Source organism: Camelina sativa, chromosome 19 (assembly GCF_000633955.1).
Source record: "Camelina sativa cultivar DH55 chromosome 19, Cs, whole genome shotgun sequence".
Taxonomy (NCBI): Eukaryota; Viridiplantae; Streptophyta; class Magnoliopsida; order Brassicales; family Brassicaceae; genus Camelina; species Camelina sativa.
Genome location: NC_025703.1, coordinates 5,313,460 through 5,337,804, shown reverse-complemented (window position 1 = coordinate 5,337,804; position 24,345 = coordinate 5,313,460). Strand labels below are relative to the sequence as shown.

Sequence of the window (24,345 nt, the reverse complement as noted above, 5' to 3'; positions counted from 1 at the left end):
TTAAAAACATAATAAATATACTAATAATTATTTATTTAATATGAATCATATGATATATAGAAATATGAGTGCACTATAAGAACATATTAATTATAAATAAATAATATCAATTATATTATATCATCAAATAATATCAACCGTATCATATTATCAAATAACCGTAACCATATATAACCGCTTGAACTATAACAATATTTAAACGTAACCGTTTAGCCCTTTGTTAAACGGTTCTGGTTAAGGTTACAAAAATTTCTAACCATAACCGATGGTTAATAAACCTTAATCGTGACAACTATAATCCTGGTCATACCTATGTATAGCTAATAAATCATGTGTGATTATCGTCCATCTTTCTTTTTTAAACCTCAAAATTTGACTCAAACATCAAATTAAGGTCTTGTGATGTCAATCCTTCTTCCTTAGACCCAAAAATAAAAAATTAATGAAAGAATATCAACTCATCTATAAAATCATACACAAAAATATGTTTTACAGCTCATAAGAAATAAAAAGCACAAATGTAGATAAATAAGATAATTTATGTTTTTCATCAATATTTATAATATTTTAAACTTTGAAAAGGTTTCGAAATATAAAATTTGAACCTTTTAAAAATTTACTCATCTATAAAATCATACACAAAAATATGTTTTACAGCTCATAAGAAATAAAAAGCACAAATATAGATAAATAAGATAATTTATGTTTTGCATCAATATTTATAATATTTTAAACTTTTATAATTTAAAACTTATAATATTTTAAAACTTTTTAAAAGCTAAGAACTTTTAAAAGTTTCAATATTTATAATATTAAAAATTTTAAAATTTTTAAATATTATAATATTTTTTTGAAACTGTTTAAAGTTTTTATTTGATCAAATAAAAAACCAAATGAAACCAAATAAAACTTTTAAACTTGAACGCCTGATAAATCAAGTTTTCCTGCTCATTCGTTGTTGAAAGCATATTAATCTTATTTATAGTGGTTCTGAACCATTGTCTAAAAAATTTCTAGCCGATGTGGTTTATTGTGCTTAGTACTTTGATTTCCATAAATTTAAAATTTTCCTTTTTCTAAAAAATTCTGTAAATTTAAAAAATGTTAATGAATGACATATCAAATCATGATAGATTGTTTAAAATAATTCTTAATACAAAAAATTCTGGAAATTGTATAAAATGTTAATAAGTGATATGTCAAATTTCTATTAGTTGTTTAAAATCCTATGTGGACGGCCTTAGGAGCTTACTTTTTAGTGTATAGATTAATTCTAAACATTATATTATAGTTTTTAATTATAACATCTAAATCCAAATTATTTTTTTATAAATCCAAAACGACATATAATTTTGTTTAATTGTGTAATCTAAACCCTAACCACTCTTTTATAAACCCAAACCGACATTTATTTTTTTTAATTATAAAATCTAAACCCTAACCACTCTTTTATAAACCCAAACCGACGTATAAATTTGTTTGAATGTAAAATGTAAACCCTAACCACTCTTTTTTTTGTAAACCCAAACCGACATATAATTTCGTTTAATTATAAAATCTAAACCTTAACCACTATTTTGTAAACCCAAAACGATATATAATTTTGTTTAATTGTAAAATATAAACTCTAATCACTCTTTTGTAAACTCAAACCGACAAATTTTGTTTAATTGTAAAATCTACATTCTAGCCATTCTTTTATAAACTCAAACTGACATAATTTCTTTATTAAAAAATCTACAGAATTTGTTTCCTTAATTTTGTTTGTCTTTTCATTTTATTTTTGATATATTTTATTAATATGACATGACATGGCCTTTTGTTGTATTTTGATTGGTTGGTTAAGAGGGGGTGAATAGAAAATGTTCAACCCTAGGGCATGAATAGAAAATGTTTATCGTATGGGTGAAATCAAGAATTTTGCAAGAAGAAATAAGTGAGACAAGGTCAAAAGCTTCTTGATTGTCTCGTGACAAACAACAAGCAAAGGAATTAAAATAATATTTTAAACAAACAGTTTCAATAAAAAAAAAAGGGAAGTGGTGGGTTCCCTTCTTCAAAGTTCATCTCAATTGATTGACACGCCTAACCGTAGAAAAGAAAAGAGCTTCTTCTTCCTTTTTTTTTTTCTCGTCTTCTCGGAAATCAAATCGAAGAAACGCTTCTTACATCTTGAGAATCAAATCATGAGCAACGAGTAGTAAGTGTATTCTCTCTCTATCCTTTGTTTGTTAAACATTGTATCCTCCTTTTTTCGTTTCTTCTACTCATAGCGAATTCGTTTTTGTTTTCCAGCGATTACCTGTTCAAGCTTTTGTTGATCGGTGACTCTTCTGTTGGAAAATCTTGTCTTCTTCTTCGATTCGCTGTGAGTTTGACTTGAATTTTTTTAATTTTTGAGAATTTAGCTTAGCTCTTGTTTGTTTTAGGTTTCAACTGTTTCGTGATTTTGGGATTTTGATTTTTTTTTTTCCAGGATGATGCTTACATTGACAGCTACATAAGTACCATTGGTGTTGACTTCGTGAGTTCCTCTTCTTCACGTGTATGTGATCGTTGAGATTGTTTCATTCCCTTAAAGTTAAACTTATATAAATGTGGTTCTAATTGGCAGAAAATTAGAACGATTGAGCAAGATGGGAAGACCATTAAGCTACAAATTGTGAGTTTTTATGAGGACATTTTTATATGATATGAATCGGATGTGATTTGTGTTTTACTCATTTTTACTTTACTGTTTGTTGCTGCTCTCTTTTTAGTGGGATACTGCTGGACAGGAGCGTTTCAGGACCATCACTAGCTCCTACTACAGAGGAGCTCATGGCATCATTGTGAGCTTTCTTTATTATTTCCTTTCTTTTACTTGCTTTCTTATTTTTAAGTGGTTCAGTTTGAGATCGATATTTGCAATGCTCTGTGTGTGTCCTCTGAAACATGTTTGTTAGTGGATTGAAGATCCTGAAAAAAAAAAAAAACTAATTTTATTTTTTATGTTCAAAATCCCCCCCTTCCTTTTAACTGATGATAATTGTGACAGATTGTGTATGACTGTACTGAGATGGAAAGCTTCAACAATGTGAAGCAGTGGTTGAGTGAGATCGATAGATATGCCAATGAGAGTGTATGCAAGCTTTTAATCGGTAACAAGAATGATATGGTTGAAAGCAAAGTTGTTTCCACCGAAACTGGAAAGGTAAGCTCACACCCCTAAGTTAAGTTCCCAGCAAATTTTTCTGCACTCTATTTCCAGTTATGATTTTTGTTTCTTTCTTGTGCAACATCTTTTGCCTGTAACTTTTCCCTTTCCTCATCTGATTTCACAAATTGAAAACCAACAATGAACAATCACTGCGTCTGAGATTTTTATACCACAACTAAGGCTATGATTGTATATATGATCATTGACCAAACTCCAGAAGTTAGAAAATCTGATTCCAGCGATTACAAAAGTGCATATTTTTAGTAGCTTTTTCTCCTGACACAACTGTGATATGGTTTTCTTACGTTTCATTTACTCAAAAAAACACTACAGGCGTTAGCAGATGAGCTCGGAATTCCCTTTCTTGAGACTAGTGCTAAGGAATCTAACAACGTCGAACAAGCATTCTTAACTATTGCTGGCGAGATCAAGAAGAAGTATGTTCACTATCTATAATCTATTTTCATAAGTTCCGCAATAAGTTAGTTAGCCTATATTCTTCAGTGAAGCTGATCAAAACGGTTTTCGTTGATCATCATTATTCATCAAATCACTTTCAGGGGAATTTGCAGTTCTATATGAACTATTAAAGTGTTATATACAACTGCAGTTTTCTAGACTTGATGACTAATTTAGAGGAAAACTACAAATATACCGTTGTGTCGTGTAGCCTTAAGCTTGTGTATCTGTTAATAGATTTTCATAGGATTGATATCTTTGTGTATAGACATTTACTGATTCACCTTTTGATTATGTAATATGGAGAATTGAGTCTGATCATATGGTTGCTCATTTGATTTGCAGAATGGGAAGCCAAACGAATGCGAACAAGACATCTGGTCCTGGAACAGTCCAAATGAAAGGTCAGCCAATCCAACAGAACAGTGGCGGCGGTTGCTGCAGTCAGTAGTTAATAAAAGAAAGTATTATCAAAACTATGTAAGACTCTTTTTCTTTCCCCTTTTTACTACGCGTTGTGAAAACCAATGGCTGCTGTCTAAAACATCTGAAAACTGTAATATGTCATGTCACTGTCCGAATAAGCTTTGGTGTTAATTGCAAAATCCTTTCTTTATTATCCGGAGATCTGCACCACGTGATTTTGATTTCAGCTATATATTATACAAAATCGGAGACCTGCAACATGTGATTTTGATTGTACAGTAAAACCTCGTTAAATTAACAAGGTCAGAACTATAAAATTTTATTAATTTATAGAGGTTTTAATTTATCGATAAATTAATAAAATATTAATTTATAAAGATACTTTTTTCATAATTTTGAAAATTTTATATTATAAAATAAAATATTTTTGTTATGATTTACATTTTTATAAAATTTTCTTAATTTATAATATTGGCTATTATAATCGGATTGATGTTAATGGTTTACTTAATTATCTAGGTGAAAATGATAAATGTTAGAAGTTTAGAGTTTAAAAGAAATTGTTGGTATTATATTTCATGTTAATGATAAAGTCGAATAACATATTGCAGAGCTTTACAACCAATTACATGTAAAAAATAAATACCGCAACTAGAACTCTCCTCATTTTTTGGATGCGATTTGAGAAGACAACATTAAAAATTTTTAATACAATGAAAAAGATTAGATATGAGTTCCTAACTAAAATGCAAATTCAAGAATAGACAAACAATAATAGAGTCATATTTCACTAAATCTTATTAGATATATATATGTATATATATATATTTAATTTATATCATTATTAATTTATAATATTATTGGGACTATATTTTTACATAGATTTTTAAAAAAATTATTATCTTATTATTTTATCGAATTTTGTTATTTTTTACACCGGCCCAACTCGGGACCAAAAAAATTTATTAATTTATAGCGAGTATTAATTTAAAGAGTATTAATTTATAGAGGTTCTACTCTATATAGATTAGACTATACAAATATTTGTATTTTTATTGGCTGATGATGTTCATTACACAATAGGATATGATTGTGAAAACTTGCAGCTCAATAGAACGAGAAAAATATAAAAAGATAAATAGAAAAGAGTCATAAACGTGAATGAAGCAAATCAACTTCTTCTATTTAGCATGTGGATCATATTCGAATCGTAGTTAGTTTCTTTTTCAATTTTCTGATTTTGATGAAATCGTTTCGAAACTTGGATTCATTCATCTACTCCCACCGTTTCAAAAGAAACTTTCATTCATGCACATTCTTATTTTTGTTTTAAAACTCAAAAGTGATCTTCTAAATGATTATACTACCGTGCACATTAATTGGAGATCAGTTTTTGTTTACTAATCAAATTTTTTGTTTGTTAAAAGTAAGATTAAAAAAAGACACAGAAGATCCATGACAGCAACACTTAACCGACCTGGTCCCTTAAAGTAAAGTCTGACATAAGCTCTAAAAACTTAGTCAAATGCAAATTCGTATTATTGGGAGAATGAGACTTTTTCTTTCCAGAGATGTATATTCCCGAGAAACTGAGAGAACGTATCTAATCGGGAAGAAGTGAACACAACTCCACGTTCTTTGCCCGTCTCGTGGGTTACGCATCAGCAGCTGGGTTTTGTCTGTCTAACTTCTTTAGAAAAACTTCCTTTCTTATAGTTTGCCGTACGTTTAAAGGTGTTCTCTTCTCACTTCTTCAACACGATTCTTCTTGATGCCACAAACTCCAGATTCTTAAATCAAACAAATCTTCTGTGTTTTGTTTTGATCCTCTTTGATCTTTGATTTGAGTGTTAATTTGTTCTCGAAAGGAGGTCTCTACGGATTCAATTGAAATATGCAGAAGAAACAAGAAGTTTCTGAGTACAGAGAGAGACTTAATGAGACCTTGTCGTCTCATGAGCTCTCTAATGACGAAACTCTTAAAACCCTTATCAAGAAACAGCTCAATGAAGGTTGTTGTTTGTTGTTGTCGTTGATGATTTGCTATATACTCTTAATTTTTCCTTTGCTATAATGTTTTTATTTACATGTTTCTTCACAGAGTGTAATGTGGATATATTGGATCAGAGAGTAGCTGCTTTATCCAGTACAATTGAGAAGCTTAGGAGTGTATCAAAAAAGGATCAAGAACTGGCTAAATCAAGCAATGATGCATCTTATGGTGATTGGAAAGTATGTTTTTGTATAGCTTTTGTGATCATTGTTCTTGAACTTCTTAAAACAGAATTGTAACAAAGTGTTTTCTTGTTTGCAGTTGAAACATGATGATGAAGATTGTCGTGTTATGTACCGTGAAGGACTTAAAGGAAGTCCATTTCATACACTGCTCGTTGAAGGTTGCATTGATGGAACTATCGAAGACTGTAAGTTTTCTTCATTAAGGGTTTGCACCGCAAGAAAAAGGTTTTGGATTTGATTCTAACTCCGTTTATGCAGGTTTATGTGTATGCTTGGAATCATCATTCTATGAGAAATGGTGAGAGTTTTATTTTTATCTTCATCTAAATGTCTCTTGTTTGCGAAGTTTGATCGCTTATTGTTTTCTATGTTGTTTCAGGTGGCCAAAATTGGCATTTCCGTCATTCAGGGTCTTAGAATCTAAATGCTTGCAAAAGTGTAGGATCGATGAACAGATATGTTTAGTGAGGTCTGTTTCACTAATTGCTATGTTTGTTCATATTGTTATATAGTCGTAAAGCTAATCTAAAATCTGAATACTTTGATGATGTTTTTTATGGGTTGAAAGGGCGAAAGCACCGTGGCCACTCGCAGACAGAGAAGCTATTTTGCAGTTTTTCGTATTCGAATACTTTAAAGACGGTTTAGTCATCATCCTATTAAACTCGGTAAAACCAAGATTAGATTTGCATTTTTTTTTTGTTGCATCCTAGTCCAGTTCTTAATGATTTGACAGCATCCTAAACTGTTATCTGTTAGTATCATCTTTAGATTGAAGTAGAGAGCAACGGTATAGCTGAATTTGTGAATGCTGTGAGGATTGATTTCGTAGGCGGAGTTGCAATACAAAAGGTGACTCAAGAGAGGAGTTACATGAGGTGAGTGTGATATCATTTTGGATAACCAAAAATAATGTCTTTGGTTTTTTTTTCTGAATTGCTAAACTTTTTGTAGATTCATAGCAGAAGTGGATATAAAGCTGGACTTGGTCCCTCCATCTCTTATTAATTTTATGTCTAGGCAGCTCCTCGGCAACGGTTTCAAACTTTTCAAGAAGGTAAATTATCAGTTTGTTTTTAGTTCATAAAAACTTGATCTGTCAGTTGCTGGCTAGCTTATGTGAGATGTTGTGGTGTGTACTTGTGTTTACAGACTATAGGTTCGGTGGCTGAATCCGATGATTACAAGAGAGTTTTAGCTGATCCATTGTACACTCAGATACATGAAGCTCTGTATTCTACTGCTAAAGTAAATGAGAAAGAACCCAAGTTGGAAGCTGATGATGATCTATATATGGCAAAAGGAAATGAGACTCAACATGGCGAGAATGGATCTGTACCTAGCAAAAGAGATGTTCCGGAGATCCAGGAAGAAGATTGTGTAGATGAAAAAGAAGAAGATAAAAGTGTTCCCTCTTCTTCTTCTTCGGTAGATGATGAAAATTTCACCGGGAAGACTCAAAACAAGGTTGGTAAAACACGTTTCTGCATAAGTCCAGAGGTGAAGCAAGCTTTAGGGACACTAGAGAGAGTGATTTCAATGGTTAGAAAATCCAAAACAGATAACAATTATAATACATCAACCTCTTTGGGGAAAGAAGAAGAAGCATCACCAATGCAGCATTCAGGGAGCACTCATATTGTTTCTAGTAACAAAGTTTGTATCCAAGATCCTAAAACTGAACTTCTTGAGGAAACATCCTTTGCACATTATCACAATAACAACAACAACAACAGCAACAGGTAAAAACTATGAAAATCTGAAGAAATGTTTGCTTATACGAGTAAAAATAATTTAACCTTAAAGAGTTGTATTATAGGCGAAGTGGATCGAGTTCTTTTGCAAGAGAAGGAAACAAAATAGCCCCTGCATCACCCGAGATCGATCTTACAACAAACTCTGAGGTCCCAAGGATAACAGTCTCACAAGCCACAACTCTATTTAGCCAAACAATAGAGAATTGTGAAGACAAACCGAGTGGTTTAAATGGAGGTAAGAGCTCAAGTCTGCAGAGGAAACGTAACAACTCGGGCTGCTTTGGTTTCAGGCTTTGCGTAAGGACTTGAAAACTGGCATTGGTAAAAAAAAGCCAAAGATTTTGTTTCTTTGAAGTTGCATATACAAAGGAAACATCCATTGTTTTCACTTCACTGTGGTTAGTGCTAATATTTTACAACGGTCTAGACCTTATGAATAAGAATGAGCAATTCGGTTGTAAAAGTTCTATTAATAATTCCAAATAAATATAATAAGATGAAGAGTTTTTTTGATTATAGTTCACTCAATTTTAATAGACTTTTATTCTATTTTAAATATTTGATTTTATATAAGCCATGAACTTTGATAGAATTTACAAATAATTTAAAATTTCACAAGGTCTTTTGTAAAGTTTTGAGATCATGGTATTATATTTTGTCACTTTCTATATAATGTGGAAACATTTAATTGTTTTTTCTTAACTTATAGAGAATTAAATTAACCTAATAGGCTAAAACCGAATCTGTAGATCTTTAATACTATGAAAATCGTTACGTTAAGACGAACCGGTTCGGTCGGTTAAAGAATAAACCGAAGAAGCCCTACTTGGCTAAATGGGCTGGATCTGCGTAAAGGAGAATAATAAACCCTAAAACCAGTCTCTTGTTTCTTCTCTTTTTCTTCGCCGTCTTTCCTCATCAGACTTGAGAAAATTCACAAACCCTTGAGAACAATCTCTATCTTGTTTACTCCACTGACTGAGGAAAGAGAGCGTTTTATCATCTGGATTTTGGAATCTCCGTTACGATGGAAGGTTCGGCTGATCAAACCACGAAAGCGTTATCTGAGTTAACCATGGATTCTTCTTCTTCTTCTTCTACCACCACGAACGCTGCTGAGCCTGCCGTTGCTGATGCTTCTGAACCTCGGAGCAAAAAGTACGTTTTCGTCTCATGTTATTCTTTTACACTTTTGTGAATCTTCGTACGGGATTTGATTGTATCGGATTTGATTGTAGTGCTCTGAAGAAGGAACTTAAATTGAAGCAGAAAGAGGAAGAGAGGAGACGCAAGGAGGAAGAAAAGGCAAAACAAGTAAGCACTCTTCTGATTCGTAACATTCTTGGGGGGAATTATCATAGATTATTGAATTATCTTCTTTGGTAGCATCTCTATCGAGAAATTTCAAGTTTGCTAGTTAATGAGATTTGATTTTGATTGATGCAGCCTCCCAAGGCAAGCCCCCAGAGCCAGAGGTCAGTGGCAGCAGATGATGATGAGATGGATCCAACGGTATGAATCCGTTTGATAATTTTCTTGTTATTTTTTGCGATGCAGCTTTTACATGTAATGTAGGAATCAATTGTTCTTTTCTTTTTTGTTGTTGTTTCTGGTATCTTTTGCAGCAATACCATGAGAACAGATTGAAATATCTTGCGGCTGAGAAGGCTAAAGGGGAGAATCCATATCCTCATAAGTTTGCTGTGTCAATGTCTATTCCTGAATACATTGAGAAGTATGGTAGTTTGAACAATGGGGATCATGTTGAAGATGCTGAAGTTTCTCTAGCCGGTATGTCTTTAAACTTCTAAATGCTATTTTTGCCTAAGTTTCTGAAACGCCGCTGGCCCTTTTTATTGAAGTGGAGATTCTTTGGTTGTTGAACGTTAATAGGGAGGATTATGAGCAAACGATCTTCCTCTACCAAGCTCTTCTTCTATGATCTTCACGGTGAAGATTTCAAGGTCCAAGTGATGGCTGATGCAAGGTGAAATCCTTTGTTTACCATATTTTGAGAAGAAGAAAAAAACCTTGATGCTGAATTACTTAGATTTATTGCCTTTTATCCTTTTAGTAAGTCAGGATTGAATGAAGCTGAGTTTTGTAAGCTCCATTCGAATTCTAAGAGAGGTGATATCGTTGGAGTCACTGGATATCCAGGTTTGTGCAGTCTCTGTCTATATATATGTATTGAGATTTTATATTTTCATTCTTGAAGTCGATCCCGACATCCTAATTCACTGTTCGCTATACTCTAATTTCAGGAAAATCTAAGAGAGGAGAATTGAGTATCTTCCCCCGATCATTTATCCTTCTATCCCATTGCCTTCACATGATGCCGAGAAAGGCTGATAATGTGAATGCGCAGGTAGAGTAAATCCTCTGGGGATGTTTTAATACCTTAAGATTCACCTTATTTGTTTTAAACTAACCTCTTCCACTTCTATGCTCAAATGTAGAAACCTGAAACCTGGGTTCCAGGTGATACGAGAAATCCTGAAGCATATGTTCTGAAAGATCAGGTATTATCAAGTTTACAAAGGCCTATAAAGATTGTTATAGCCTCTTACACTGTTGAATGTTATTTTTTTTTTTGTGGTGGACTTGTCGGTCTTCGATTCTAGTGACTATTATTCTGTTTCTATCCAAGCAAGCGTGTGATGTCTTTGTTTATTGTCAGGAATTAAGATATCGCCAGCGTTATCTTGATCTCATGTTGAACGTGGAGGTTCGTCAGATATTCAAGACCAGAGCTAGTATTATCTCCTACATCCGCAGATTCCTCGATAGTAGAAAATTCTTGGAGGTTCTCAATTTCTCGCAAGAAAAATCTTTAGCTTTTTTTGATTTTGTCACTGGTTCGAGTGTTCTTCCTTGCAATTGATATTCTGAAGTTTTATGTAGGTCGAGACACCTATGATGAACAGAATTGCTGGTGGAGCAGCTGCTCGTCCATTTGTGACACATCACAATGATCTAGATATGAGGCTGTTCATGCGTATTGCACCTGAACTCTTTCTTAAGCAACTTATTGTTGGTGGCTTGGATCGTGTTTACGAGATAGGAAAGCAATTCAGAAACGAGGGTATTGACCTGACACACAATCCGGAGTTCACCACTTGCGAATTCTATATGGCTTTTGCAGACTACAATGACCTGATGAAAATGACTGAGGATATGGTGAGTGGCATGGTCAAGGAATTAACAGGTGGTTATAAAATCAAGTATCATGCTAATGGATATGACAAGGATCCAATCGAGATAGACTTCACACCTCCGTTCAGGTTTGAGACAACATCTTCATTGATTAAACTATAACCTTTAGGATAAAGCTTTTTGTAGGAGCTTTCCTTTGGTGATAATCTATCTACCCAATTTTTGTTTTGTAGGAGGATTGAGATGATAGGAGAGTTAGAGAAGGTGGCTAACCTTAATATACCAAAAGACTTGACTAGCGACGAAGCTAACAAGTATCTGATTGATGCATGTGCGAGGTTTGATGTCAAATGCCCTCCTCCTCAGACAACGGCTCGTCTGTTAGATAAAGTAAAATTTTCTGTCTCACTGGTGCTTTTCTAGCATATTTAGTAGGATAAGAAATTTAAATTTGAAACATCGCGGGGTTTTTTATTTTATTTTGCAGCTTGTTGGTGAATTTCTGGAAGTGACATGTGTGAACCCAACTTTCATCATCAACCATCCCGAGATCATGAGTCCATTGGCAAAATGGCACAGATCGAATGATGTTTTGACAGAGAGATTCGAGCTGTTCATCAACCAACATGAAGTAAGTAAAAAAAAATTGGAAAAAACTGATGAAACTTTTGATTTATTGCTTCTTGTCTTTAAGAGTTTTTTTGACTAACATGTTATAATTTGACCACACAGCTCTGCAACGCCTACACGGAGCTGAACGATCCTGTGGTACAGCGCCAGCGTTTTGCTGATCAGCTCAAGGACCGACAATCTGGAGACGATGAAGCGATGGCATTAGATGAGACATTTTGCAATGCTTTAGAATACGGATTGGCTCCTACAGGTGGTTGGGGATTGGGAATCGACAGACTTACTATGCTCTTTACTGATTCACAGAACATCAAGGTCACACTCTTACCTCCAAATGTATCTCTGTGAATGATCTAAATTGGTTTTTACCAAACTCATGATTGGAAATATTGTTACAGGAGGTTATTCTCTTCCCAGCTATGAGGCCACCACAGGACGAGACAGCAGCCGCTAAAGGTACGAATTAACTTGTAATTTAGTAATAATCGACTAGTAATCTTTCCCTCTGGATATGTAAACCTGGTCTTTTAATATGTTACAGCTCCTTCGCAAACAGAGAAGAATTAAGGAGAGATTCTGCACAAGTTTTCAGACTAAGCTTTTTAAAGTTTGGTAGTCCATTTGCTCTCAAATTACTTGTAATTGCAGACCATATTTTTCAAAAAAAGAAAGTTACCCGTTAGTTATTATCAGAAACTTTTGTAAGACGTTTTGCAATCGTTGATTGGTTTTTTAGCCGTGATTTGACTTCATATTGCAGAGCGTTATTTGTTTTAATATCATATTATCATGTATTTTGTATAACCAGAGCTTACCTACCGATCGCTACTCTACATATAGTAAACTATGGTGGGTGTACGAGTGGAGACAACTCAGACTAGTAACAGTTCTAGTGAAATTATTGTGTGTGTGTGTGTGTGGGCCATTTTTCTTTGCCACCGTTCAACATTATTATCAAGTGCGGTGCGTTTTTAGTTAACAAAGGAAGAGAGAATATAGCCAAAAACAAAATGTGGCCGCTCCATTGTAATATGATATCATATCTAGACCGAGGACTCTGAATTAATAAACAGGTTATTATTGTTTAAGTGGTTGAAATGGTCTAGTGTTGTTGATAAACTTGTTTAGACTAAAAGGATTGAAGGGTAACAAACCAAAAAAAGTCATCGATTGAATATGATAGGTCATACAGCTTTAAGCTTTGTGTTGTAATTGGGTCTCAATTCATGATAATAATATCTTACAAGACAGCCATAAGCCAACTCATCTCCTCTCTCCAACACATGTTTCATCATCGCTCTTACCAAATATACCTTCCATTTTATTTATTGTATTTGCTATAAATTAAGAAAAAAAAAGTCATACCTTTCAATAGTAGTATAATGATTTTACTTGCCAGTTGACACATAGAAATATTAAGAAATTACTCAGAATTAAAAAATGTTTAGAACAACAAGTACAATTTTTGTATCTGATGATATAATGATGTCATTATTCCCAGTCAAGTGTAATTTTACTTACCATTTACCAAAACCATTCACAAGTTGAGTAAAGAAAATAATGGTGGTGGGTTCTCAAAGTCTTTTTCTTTTGTTCCCCACTTTATGATTCTTTTTCATTACACCAAATCAATTGAAAAAATGAAGTTCACATATCTAATTACAGTATTTATAACCCAAAACTCAAAACCCCACCCAAAAAATATACTTTTTTTATATTAAAAAGAAAAATCCAACAAACCCCTCTTTCATATTCCTTTGAAGAAATATGCTTTCAACATTGATGTTTATTCCTCCTCTCTTGTGTTTTTTTTTTTTTGTTTGCTCTTCCTCCAAATCTTTCATTGTTTCTCCAAAGAACCTACAAAACACACCAAAAAAAAAACTATGAGTTCACTTATTTTTAACGATGCAATTAACCGGTAGTGAAACTTTAACCGCAAATACACTAACCTTTCGTATGTGTATACAGATAACACTCGAGAGATCTTTCTTCAATAAATCTCTTCCGGGTTTGTGAATTACCATCAGCATCTGCTTAGATATGAGTCCTTGCCAATAGCTCCAAGCATTCTACATGCTACTTCCAGCAACTTCCCTGTTTTAGTTTTCCCATCAATAAAGAAACTTTTAATTAATTATTAGGTCATGATCACAATCAATCACAATCACAATCTCCTGTCACCTAATTAAAATATTGGTTTCTGGAAAACAAAAAGCTAAAAAGATTAATTAAATTTAACTCAATATAATAAGTGAAGTTTAGATACGTGAGAAGATGCTTTTAGGTAATGTGACGAAGCTTCCATTGATTCTTTCTTCTATTTGAAATAATCCTCACAAATCTCTCATTCTAATTACTCCAACCCAAATTCGCCAGAGACTATAGGAATAATCCAATAATATCTTGAAAACTAATTACTTTGAGCCAAAACAGTTTCTTTCTAACATGACACAAGTATAAAGCCTAATTAGTCACTCAATATGGTAAATGTTGTAATAAACTCAATGAACCTACATTGTTAGATCAATTCACCTACATAACTTAATGTTACCGAATCTATACACAAAATTGAATCAAACAAGAGATGAATTAACTCGTACCTCTTCTCTGTTGAACAACTTTCTTAACCGAACCGGTAGATTTCTTAACCGACTCTTCTTCCTCCTCCGGGAACAAAACACCGTCAATCCCTTGAACCGAAATCCGACCGTCGGTGTAAATATCCGGATCAAACAAATAAGCAGACCGGTCACCTGAACCGAACTTAACCGAACCATCAGCTTCTTTAGCCCCAACTTTGTGAGGAAAACGCAGCGTTTCATACTTAACCTTCCCAAATCTCCTAACCGAATTGTACATACTCTCCTCGGTCTGGTACTCCGGTATAATGTGGTAATACATGATTTGCTCCGGAGCTCCGGGCTCGCTAAGCTGATCCGTCGTCAATTTCGCCATAGCTTCGTCGTTGGGAGCTAACACGGTGAGTACGTAACCTTCAGACACTAATCTACCCATCTCCGTCGCTAGTGACGTCAGATTCACGAGGATATCGGCCATTTCGTTGTATCCGCCGTAATGCAACAATGTGTGAATGAAATCTTTGACCTGAGCATCGCCGTTGAAGTGTTTGCGAGCACCTCCTGGTCCCGGAGCAGGAGCCGGAGCTAGCGAAGGACCTGGAGCCATAGCGGATTGAATCGGAAGCACCGGCGGAGATCCAGCGGGTACTGCGGCGGAAGCGGGTTTCTTGAGACGGTTAGTTCTCGGATCGATCTCAGGAGCTCCTTCGGGTAACACGGCGGAGATTGATCGGAGACTTCTCCGTCGGTTGAAATCTTCTTGAACGGAGCGAGGGATTAAAAGCCGTTCGATACCGTGGATCAACCCGTCGGGTCGGGTCAAATCATCGGGTCGGGTGATAACAGCGGAATTCACCAATCTCCTTCCTCCTCCGTTTGTTCCTTTGAGTTTACTCAAATGCAGCACTTGGTCGTTCCCTAACGTGACGTGTTTAACACGACCCGAATTCTCCTCGGGCCATTCGTTTGACCCGACTCGTTTGGGGATAATGTGCGACAAGAGAAGCATTTGGAGAGATTTGAGGTTACCTGGTTGGAGCAAGAACCGTTTAAAATCAGGGTCAAGGTCACGCTCGAGCGCTTCATTGCGAGGTGCAAAAATAGTAATATTGTGACGACCGACGGCGTCTTCTAAGGTTTGGAGGAGAAGAGCCTTCTCGACTAACTCGGCTAGCTCGGTGTAACGAGAGTCGAGGAGAGCTACGAGGACGGAGTTCGAGTTTATTTGACCCGACCCTGTTACGTTGTGGTGACCCGATTCGAGAGCGGATGCAGTGAGGATGAAGTAAAAGAAGAAGAGAGTAATGGCGGAGCAACCATAGATACAACGATCCATGGTGCTCTGTACGATTGAAATATTATTCTTGTTAGAAGAAGTGATTGATAAGAGAGAAAGAAAAAGCTGTTTGTGTGAGAATTTTAGTACGTTTAGTTGAATCGTCGGCGATTGGAAAGTGGAGAGTGAGAGACAGAAGAGATGAGAGAAAGATGTGAGAGAGCTTTTAGGTGGTGGTGGTCTGTGTTTTGTTTGTGTATCAAAACAGGTTTGGGTTTTCGGACAGGCTGGTGGTAGGGACCACACGGTGTCTGAAAGCAAAATAAAATTCATTATATTTAGCTCTGACTTTTTTTTGTGTACCGGCTCGGCTCGGTTTCGGCTTCCATTACTACTACTGTACGTCTCCTTCTTAATCAACCCTTTTTATGGAGTAGTAGTATTATTATTTTTATCGGATATATTTTTTTTATATACTATAATCATTGAAAAAACAAACAGCACCACTTTGTTTTTTTTTTGTCTTTATTAATAAAACTATTTTTTTTTATAATAAATGGAAGTATATTACTTACTATGTCAGAACAAACTAGTACTATTAAACTCTTCAGATGGAATTTCTACTTATGCAAGTGAATAAACTAACTTATTGAATTTTTTTGATCCGTTATTTAGGTAATCAGATGTTCATGCGCAACAAATGAATGGTCATAGTATTTTACAATATCAGATGATTTGCTACTCAAGATAAAAAAATCTTTAGAATCGATATCCCGAAATCATATATACTAAAACAAAGTAATTGTGATTTGAGTTAAGAACAAAACATTTATAATAATTTGCCTGTATTGATACGTAACCGTAACATACGTCAGAGTGAAAGTGATGGTCTTTTAATTTTTTTTTACAAGTCTTTAAAACTCTTAACATACGAAGGACTGAGACAATCAGCGCGAATACAACAAGATGATAATAAAGGGGAAAGTAGTTAATTAGTCAGTCTTCTTCTATAGTTAATGATGTTAGTAGTTAATTAGTCTGTCTTCTTCTATAGTTAAATGATGTGGTGTGATACTTGAATTTAAAGTGAAATTAAGAAAGCCAACCAAACATAATAAATAAAGAAAGAAGAAGAGAGAGAGACATGTGAAGCAAAGAAAGAAGCCGAAGAAGAAGGAAGAACACGTGGCTTGAATTGGAGCTGTCGGTGTAATGACCTAATACTACAACCATCATTTATATTTTTATATTTTTTTAATAGACAGAGAGACACATCTTTTGGTTGCTACGCTATGTTCGTGAATCGTGTAATGTCCCACCCTCAATTTCCTTCCACTTACCTGTTTTATACTCATTCGTACGCGCTCCAACTTGGCACGTGCACTTACGTCCAACCAAATCAACTAATCAAGGACAGCTTCTTCTGGCAATACTTCTCGAACTTTTGTAATGATAACGCGAATTCTCATTGTTCCCGCCTGATAAGAAGACAAGCTTTAAGGCCCAATTGAATTAAGTTAAAACCCATTATTTCAAAGAGTCTCGTTTATCTTATTTCCTTGGCCCCTGACTATATCTACGGGCTTAACTCTTTGACTAGAACGATCTGAAATCCATATCAAGAAAACATTTAATCAAATCTAGGCCCTAGGGATATGTTCTAATCTAACTAATTGTGAAGAACTATGAGCTTTAAACGATTTGGCAATGAATGAATCAACCTATGTATACACGCATTGACATTATTGACCTAATAAGAGGATCACTTCTTAGGCTGCATAATTTGAATCACGTTTGTATTCGGTTGTCATCTCTACTACATCTACACCCTTTAGTTATCTTCATGTTCATTTAGTTCATTCTGCCAAACTGAAACCTAAATCGTTAAAAGAAAAAAGTGAGAATGGGAAGCTAAATGAGGTCACCAAAGAGGGACGGGTTACATAATTACAGCTACATAAAACCTATGACAAACAAAGATTCCGACTTCCGAGGTCACCAACTTTTAAAAAATTTCGTAACCGGCCCACTAGGTGAATTACCTTTTGCTTCTCATTTGAAGAAATAAATTATTCGGATCTTTGAATAACAAGAAAATGTAAGGTCCAAGTATAAATTAACTAAAGTGTTGCCGAAAGATAATACATTTTTAAAATCCTCGTGAATTTTATATTAACAACAAAATAACAACCAAGACATTCTTAATAAAAATATTATCTTTATATAATAAGTTGAATCCTGCAGCATTTCCTTCCAATACCAGACACGCACGATTTCATTTAATACGATTAATTTTTACGGATTTTTGTAGGATATATGAAATATATTATTTTAGCAATCGATGGTTGGGGGATGGTTTGGCTGTTCAGTCTTCAATAAATAAGAAAGCCATATATACAGATTAATTTTAAAAATATGTTTTTTTTCTTGTTGTTGTTGGTATGAATGTTTATTTTTCTCTCTTTTAAGTGTAGGAATCTATTTTGTTTACAAAGATCTGAAAAAGAAGAAAAAAAACAGTTGCATGAGATTCACCAAATGATGAAATAAATGAACTAGGGTCACATCAAAAGCTGAATTAGTGAGAGAGAGTGTAATAAAAAGACAATTGAAACACAACAAAGCAGATAAAACTAAAAAAAAAAAAAAACAGAGAGATGGAAATAGGAAAGAAGTGTAATTAGAGAGATGCAGAAGAAAGAGGTGGGTGTAGTGGTAGCCAACACCTGAATTAATGCTTTAACACTAATGACAAGTGATTTTTTTTCCGTGGTCCCCCCATAAATTACCTCACACACCTACAAACAAGTTCTCTCTCAAACCCCCCTTGAATGAAAAGGACAGCTTCCCATTATAAACTCTATAAAACTCCCACTTTTCTTTTTTACCCTCTCTAGATCTGACTCTTTTACTACATGTCACTAAATATTTACCACATCAACTAATCAATGTTGATGATACCTTTTGTGGTAGGAGTGATAGATAACACACACCAAACTAAAACATCTCAATTCGGTGTTTATGTTGTTATTTCCGCTTCTGGTATAGTTTTGTTTATCGTTTTAGTATTCTTGAAATTGGTCTTAACGAATCCAACTCTACATTAAATCCGAACATTGGAGTGGTTTAGTCAAATACTAAAGATCGACAAATTACACCATCACACACGATTCAGTTTCGAAATTTACATTTGACGATCATACAGTACAATACCATCGAGGAAATTAAAAACCACAACACCAACGATTTGACAAAAGGCAGAATCAGAAGAATGAAGCTTAGACACACAAAACAACAACACTCAACACACAAATCGAACTATTAACAAAGGACAACAAATTTGTTTCATAAAGCCTCTCTCTCTCTCTCACATTCCCCTAATCAAAATGCCTAACGGCTCTCGGTGTTGTCGTCGTCGCCACGACCGTAGTAGTAGTAGCTCCTCCGCCGCCTCTACTCGTTATGTCTCTATTCCGGTATACTTCAGTAAACGAAGGTCTCGGCGATGACGAAAGAGACTTTGAAACTCTCGGAGACGAAACAGATTCCCTCTGCGACGGACTTCTCCAAAACCCGGCGCCGTAAAACCTATTCCACATCTCTTTCTCCAACGCTAGCACGGCCTCGTCGTCTTCATCGGTCTCCTCCTCCTCCGTCGTAAACCCCACGGATATAGGTTTTCCGATATACTTCAGATCCAAGAAATTATCATCGTCGTCGTCCTCGGAGACGTCTTCGCTATCCAATGGATGAATAGCGAACTCGGAGTTCTGGAAAACCCTCTGCATCCGCCGCTCGTCAGTCGGAAGCGGCGGAAGGATACCGTTCTTGACGAGTTGTTTACGGCGGCGGTTACGGATAGCGCGGCGGCAGATACCTTTAGGGACTTTGTAGATGGCGAGAACGAGGAGGTTAACGAGTCCGCAGGGACAGCAACACCAAACGGCGGCGCAACTTGCGGTGGTACCACCGCAGAACTCGGCGGGAGTGGATCCGCCGCAAGTGGCTCGAGGAGAAGGGGAAGAGAGGCTTCGTTGGAGTAAAGGCTGTCTACGGTGACTACGTGAAGGTGACGACGATGGTGTATCTGACGGTTTCGTTTGCCTCGAGATCTGTCTTGGATCGTAACGTAACGTCGTCTTGTTCATTTCTTTTTTATTTTCTTGAATCGTCTTCTTCTTCTTCTTGCTTCAATTTTTTTGTAATCACAAAGAAATTGAAAATTTCGAAAGGCCAAAACGCAAACAACCACGGAGTAATCTAATCTCTGGTGACGGCGACGGCGAGAAGAAGAAGAAGAGAGGCCAAAAAGAAAAATAGAAGACACAAATTGTGTGTGTTTTTTTTTTGGCCGGTAGAGAAAATAAAATTGTGTGTTCGGTCGTCCAAAATTGGAGGGAGAGGAATGAGTTTTGGAAATTTGTGGTGTGTTTAGAGAGATTTTTGTAGGGTCGTGGGAAGGTTGAAGAAGAGGAAGAAGGAGAGGTTGATTTGTTCTGTCTTTATATATAACATAAGAGAGATAGACACAACAAAGGAGAGAGTCCAACGAAAGTCTTTTAATTGTTTATCTTCTTCAGGTTGGGTTGGGTTACTCTGTTCTTCTCTCTCTCTCTATATATAACAAACTTTTAGTTGTAAAAACATATTTTGACCACAAAACCCTGCAATTATGACTTATCACTGTAAATTTAAATTTCTACATTTAATCGTGTTCGTTTACAATTTTAATTTTAATTATATGATTGGTGAGAAAGAAAATAAAAGAAGAAAGCATATCATTATTGCACATAAGGCTACGAAAATGACATTTTTTTGTTGTTGAGAGAGAGATATAAATTTAATGATTAGCTTATCTATCAATACACGTATGTGTTTGTGTATTTTTATTAAAAAATCTGACATTATCTGGTTTAATTTATCAGACGTCATCTTCTATCGTTTCTGTAGATGTTGATTGGTTTTGTTTTTTTCCTGATTTATTTGTTTTTCGTCAACGAATTGATGATTTAATCAAAAACAACAAAACCAAGTATGGCGTACCACTATCAATTAAAACATGTATATATATTATACCCATGTATACATATTATTATCTTGAAAGCTTTTTTAATATTTTCTTAATTTGGGGAGACTGGTTCATGCCTTCGAGGCATATTGGTATAAAAAAGGTCAATATATATGCAAATACTCATCTTGAAAATATTCGTATTTTGGAGCAAGAAAAAAGTAATGACGCAGTATTTTTCTCAAGAACCTTTTTGGCAACCCAAATAAAGAAAAGTAATTAAGAAAATATCATTCTACCTGTGAACCTAAATGAAACATCAATCTTATTTTCATTTTTTTTTCTCTATACATTCACAAGTTTCTTTTTTTGAAAGACAGTTTAACGTCAAAAATAATGGCATGAAAGATATGCCGGCACAAACTTCCACGAGTTTTGTAAAATTAAGTAAAGCGTTTAAAATAGAAATATCAGTTTCTCGTTCAAAGTTTTTAAATTACAGTCCAAAATGTGTAAGGAGTATATAATGCTAATAGTAACTCCAAAACACAACAGACGAGAAGGAATCAATCCATTAGTGGCAAAGGTAAATACGTTAAAATCGGACTATAAATTTTAGTAAATAGTAGTGAACAAGTTGAAAAGATTTGCTTTTACAGTGGTCACTCATCATCAGCCATCACTAGCCGTGGACCGGGTTGGGTTACATACAAGATCCCTCACGACCCTAGGAGTTGCTGCAATGTATAGAATAAAGATTGATTCTCACTTTCTCCTTTTCAATAGGATATCCGCGAGTATCTTTATCTAGAGGTACTCAGAAAATTCGTATTTTACATATGTATGTCATGTAACTAGAATCAAACATTTGAGTATTTTGGCTTAGATATTCAGTGACAAATGTTTTTGGATGCGTATACAAAGTCTTGCATAAGTTAACACATGATGATAATTGCCTTAAACAAAACAAAACAAAAGATTGGCAAAGTATCACAATTGCATTTTTTTACCTTTATTTGCATTTGAATGAAAACGTAGATCCTATATTCGATATTTGAGAAACATAACTACTAAGGGTGCTGAAATTACAGTTGACTCCCTTACAACCAAACAAAAAACAGAAGCCGAAATGATAGATGTAACCCGAGGAAGTCTGCAATAGATTTCTTTACGGTAGATTTCAAATTGACGTCAAATGGAAGACATAAAAATATGTCTACTCCTTAATTATAGTTTAAATTTTAATTTAAAAAATTATAAAAAATAATTTGGTAAACCTATTGACAAAATAATAACTACATAGACTTCCTGCATTGAAATAAAATAAATTTATATATAAACTAGTCAAATTAAGGGAAGAAAATCTGATTAGGTTAAAATTATTTGATTTAGGGTTTGCTTACGTAGATTTTTCTGTAGACTATTGGTGGTTTACTTTGTAATGCCATCAACTATTAATATTATATTATTTTAATTTCACCGATAATTTAACCAAACCGATAGCTGAACTTAACTGAATGCGTACCAAAGATTCCACAATTTTAACTTAACCGGATAATTTAACGATATATATATTTGTCTCTGTAGGTAAACCCTAGTTTTTTTGTGATCTCTCTCTCCAAACTTTATTTCTCTCAAAATTTTTGATATTGTTGCTCTTAAAAATTCAGCCACATATATCCACAAAATATTTCGTGATTTACAAAAATATGAAAACCTAGATTTTCTTTTATTTTATTTGCCTCTTTTTCACATATATCTCGACTCTTAAAAAAAAAGTAGATATAAATACAAATGTGTCTCAAATCCAATATATTGAAGAAGTTCTGCAAACAGATCTAAAAAAAGAACTTGTTATTTCCATGTCCTCGCTGTTCTCTACGGACCCAAAATTCCCGTCGAAACTCCTTCCTCTTCCCGTCGCTGTTCCAGGTTTTATCTTCCCGTCAAAGTTCCTTCCTCTTCCCGAGCGAGCTTAGTGCTGCAAGCTCGGTGGTGAGTTCTACCTCTTAACCGTTGAATCCATTTTGAATCGTTGATATATGTTTCAAGTTAAGATCTGATTTGTTCAATTTAGGGAATTTGTTACCAAATATTTTATGTGATGTTAATTTTTGTTCGCTTGATGTTTATGTCTTTTCATTAGTTTTCTTTGTTTCAGCTCAAAGTTTTGATTTTTCTAAAGCTTACATTGATGCTATTTTTGCAGAGGGGAGGTTTTCTACATTGTTTTTGTTTATGACAAGATTGTTTTTTTTTTCTGACCCATGGTTACAAAGTCAGCTCACACAAGTCGTGCTTCAGGGTCTTAATTCCAAGGTAGATAAAGTTAACCTCTTTCTCGTTGTTTTTAACTTCCATAGATGCAATCTAAGAGGGGCTTGTTTTGATCTCGATATAAAATTTTGGATTTTTTGTGTGTTTTTAGTTTGATTCGTTGAAGAATCAGAATGGTAAGGTTACATGAGAGGATCTTCCGTCTATATTGATTGGTCAAGGTGAAGTCACTTAGTTCTCTTTTCTCTTCTTAACTCACTAATTTGAGTTTCAATCTGTGGTTTATGGAATTTTTATGTCTCTTTCCTCTTCTTAACTAACCAATCTATATTTCACTTAACTTATCTGTTTTTTGAATGATGTAACCTTTCTTTTTTTGTAGGTATCTCCTATAACAGCTGAAATCTAGGCTAAGACTTCTTCAAGCAGGGCATCACCTGCACCTGCACTTACTCACGTGAACAAAGGTTTTTTTTTTATGTATTTGGCTATGGTTTAACGTATATTGTCTTGGTTTAACGTATCATTCTCTCTCGCTTCAAGGTATATGTAAGAAAACTTCTTTCTTCTCCAGTTCAGCTGATTTCTCTCTGATGGTGTCATTAAGCAACCTGAGCTCATTCTCCCTCGCCTTAAGTTTCTTAAGAGATGCTTCCATTAGTTCAGCTTCCTTTCTCCTTGTCTCGGTCTCTACGGTTTGCTTCAGGTCAAAATCTTTAACATTCATCTCAAAAGCAAAAGACTTCTCATATGGGAAAAGCAAAGCAACCTCCTTTTCCCTCCTTTCAAGCTCAGCCATTATTAACCCTTGATATTACACCTCCCCCATGATACCTCCAATATTTATTTTCTTTTTTTAATAGTATGATGTATTCTTATTTTTAATTATGTTTTTAGTTTTATTTTGTAATACAGTTTTTTTTTATCACATGGTTTCATAATAATAAATATAGTATTTTTTATTTTAATATCAATTCATTCCCTTCGGAAATTGCTTCGCTTATACGTTAATAATCCTCTTGATAATTATAAAAATGATGATGACGACGACGACTTACACCAAACCTCCTCATGTGACATGAGAATGAAGAACTGATCCTTCCTCGTCATGCATCTCTTTCTATACATGTTACAATATTGTGAATAATTCGACTTTATGATTCAATGCAAGGTTATAATGTGAACCCTTAAACAACGACAACAAAATTTCAAAAAAGTGTACATTATACAATATCAATTCAGTGAAGTATGGTTTGAACAAAATTATTTTTTAATTTTCCTTATTATTACAAAATACGAAGATATTATACTTTAGAGGCTAAAAGTTTAAAGTGTAA

General features: G+C 34.5%; 5 protein-coding genes and 1 long non-coding RNA gene across 6 annotated transcripts; 4 read left to right on the top strand and 2 right to left on the bottom strand.

The window, feature by feature from the left end:
• On the top strand, positions 2,042 to 4,277 carry LOC104764932 (ras-related protein RABD1). Its single transcript, XM_010488539.2, has 8 exons — positions 2,042 to 2,200; positions 2,296 to 2,368; positions 2,477 to 2,524; positions 2,615 to 2,662; positions 2,760 to 2,831; positions 3,038 to 3,193; positions 3,533 to 3,636; positions 4,004 to 4,277. The coding sequence occupies exons 1-8, from the start codon at positions 2,187 to 2,189 to the stop codon at positions 4,107 to 4,109; spliced, it is 621 nt and encodes a 206-aa protein (XP_010486841.1). The 5' UTR covers positions 2,042 to 2,186; the 3' UTR covers positions 4,110 to 4,277.
• On the top strand, positions 5,232 to 8,586 carry LOC104764931. The gene is made up of 10 exons (XM_010488538.2): positions 5,232 to 6,096; positions 6,186 to 6,316; positions 6,399 to 6,507; positions 6,581 to 6,620; positions 6,702 to 6,791; positions 6,891 to 6,990; positions 7,094 to 7,200; positions 7,277 to 7,379; positions 7,475 to 8,064; positions 8,142 to 8,586. Exons 1-10 carry the CDS (start codon positions 5,979 to 5,981, stop codon positions 8,386 to 8,388), a joined length of 1,635 nt encoding a protein of 544 aa, XP_010486840.1. The 5' UTR covers positions 5,232 to 5,978; the 3' UTR covers positions 8,389 to 8,586.
• LOC104764928 (lysine--tRNA ligase, cytoplasmic) lies at positions 8,944 to 12,626 on the top strand. Its single transcript, XM_010488537.2, has 15 exons — positions 8,944 to 9,237; positions 9,318 to 9,393; positions 9,526 to 9,591; positions 9,705 to 9,870; positions 9,973 to 10,066; positions 10,154 to 10,239; positions 10,344 to 10,447; positions 10,539 to 10,601; positions 10,760 to 10,885; positions 10,984 to 11,363; positions 11,469 to 11,625; positions 11,723 to 11,866; positions 11,968 to 12,180; positions 12,264 to 12,321; positions 12,407 to 12,626. Exons 1-15 carry the CDS (start codon positions 9,107 to 9,109, stop codon positions 12,430 to 12,432), a joined length of 1,890 nt encoding a protein of 629 aa, XP_010486839.1. The 5' UTR covers positions 8,944 to 9,106; the 3' UTR covers positions 12,433 to 12,626.
• LOC104764927 (fasciclin-like arabinogalactan protein 18) lies at positions 13,415 to 15,967 on the bottom strand. The gene is made up of 3 exons (XM_010488536.2): positions 14,469 to 15,967; positions 13,818 to 13,962; positions 13,415 to 13,725 (listed from the first exon to the last, which is right to left on the bottom strand). The coding sequence occupies exons 1-2, from the start codon at positions 15,781 to 15,783 to the stop codon at positions 13,892 to 13,894; spliced, it is 1,386 nt and encodes a 461-aa protein (XP_010486838.1). The 5' UTR covers positions 15,784 to 15,967; the 3' UTR covers positions 13,415 to 13,725; positions 13,818 to 13,891.
• LOC104764926 lies at positions 18,840 to 20,318 on the bottom strand. Its single transcript, XM_010488535.2, has one exon. The coding sequence runs from the start codon at positions 19,869 to 19,871 to the stop codon at positions 19,101 to 19,103; it is 771 nt and encodes a 256-aa protein (XP_010486837.1). The 5' UTR covers positions 19,872 to 20,318; the 3' UTR covers positions 18,840 to 19,100.
• Positions 22,514 to 23,916, top strand: LOC104764925. The gene is made up of 5 exons (XR_763814.2): positions 22,514 to 22,726; positions 22,941 to 23,050; positions 23,160 to 23,229; positions 23,391 to 23,475; positions 23,552 to 23,916. It is a non-coding gene; the product is annotated as an uncharacterized LOC104764925 (long non-coding RNA).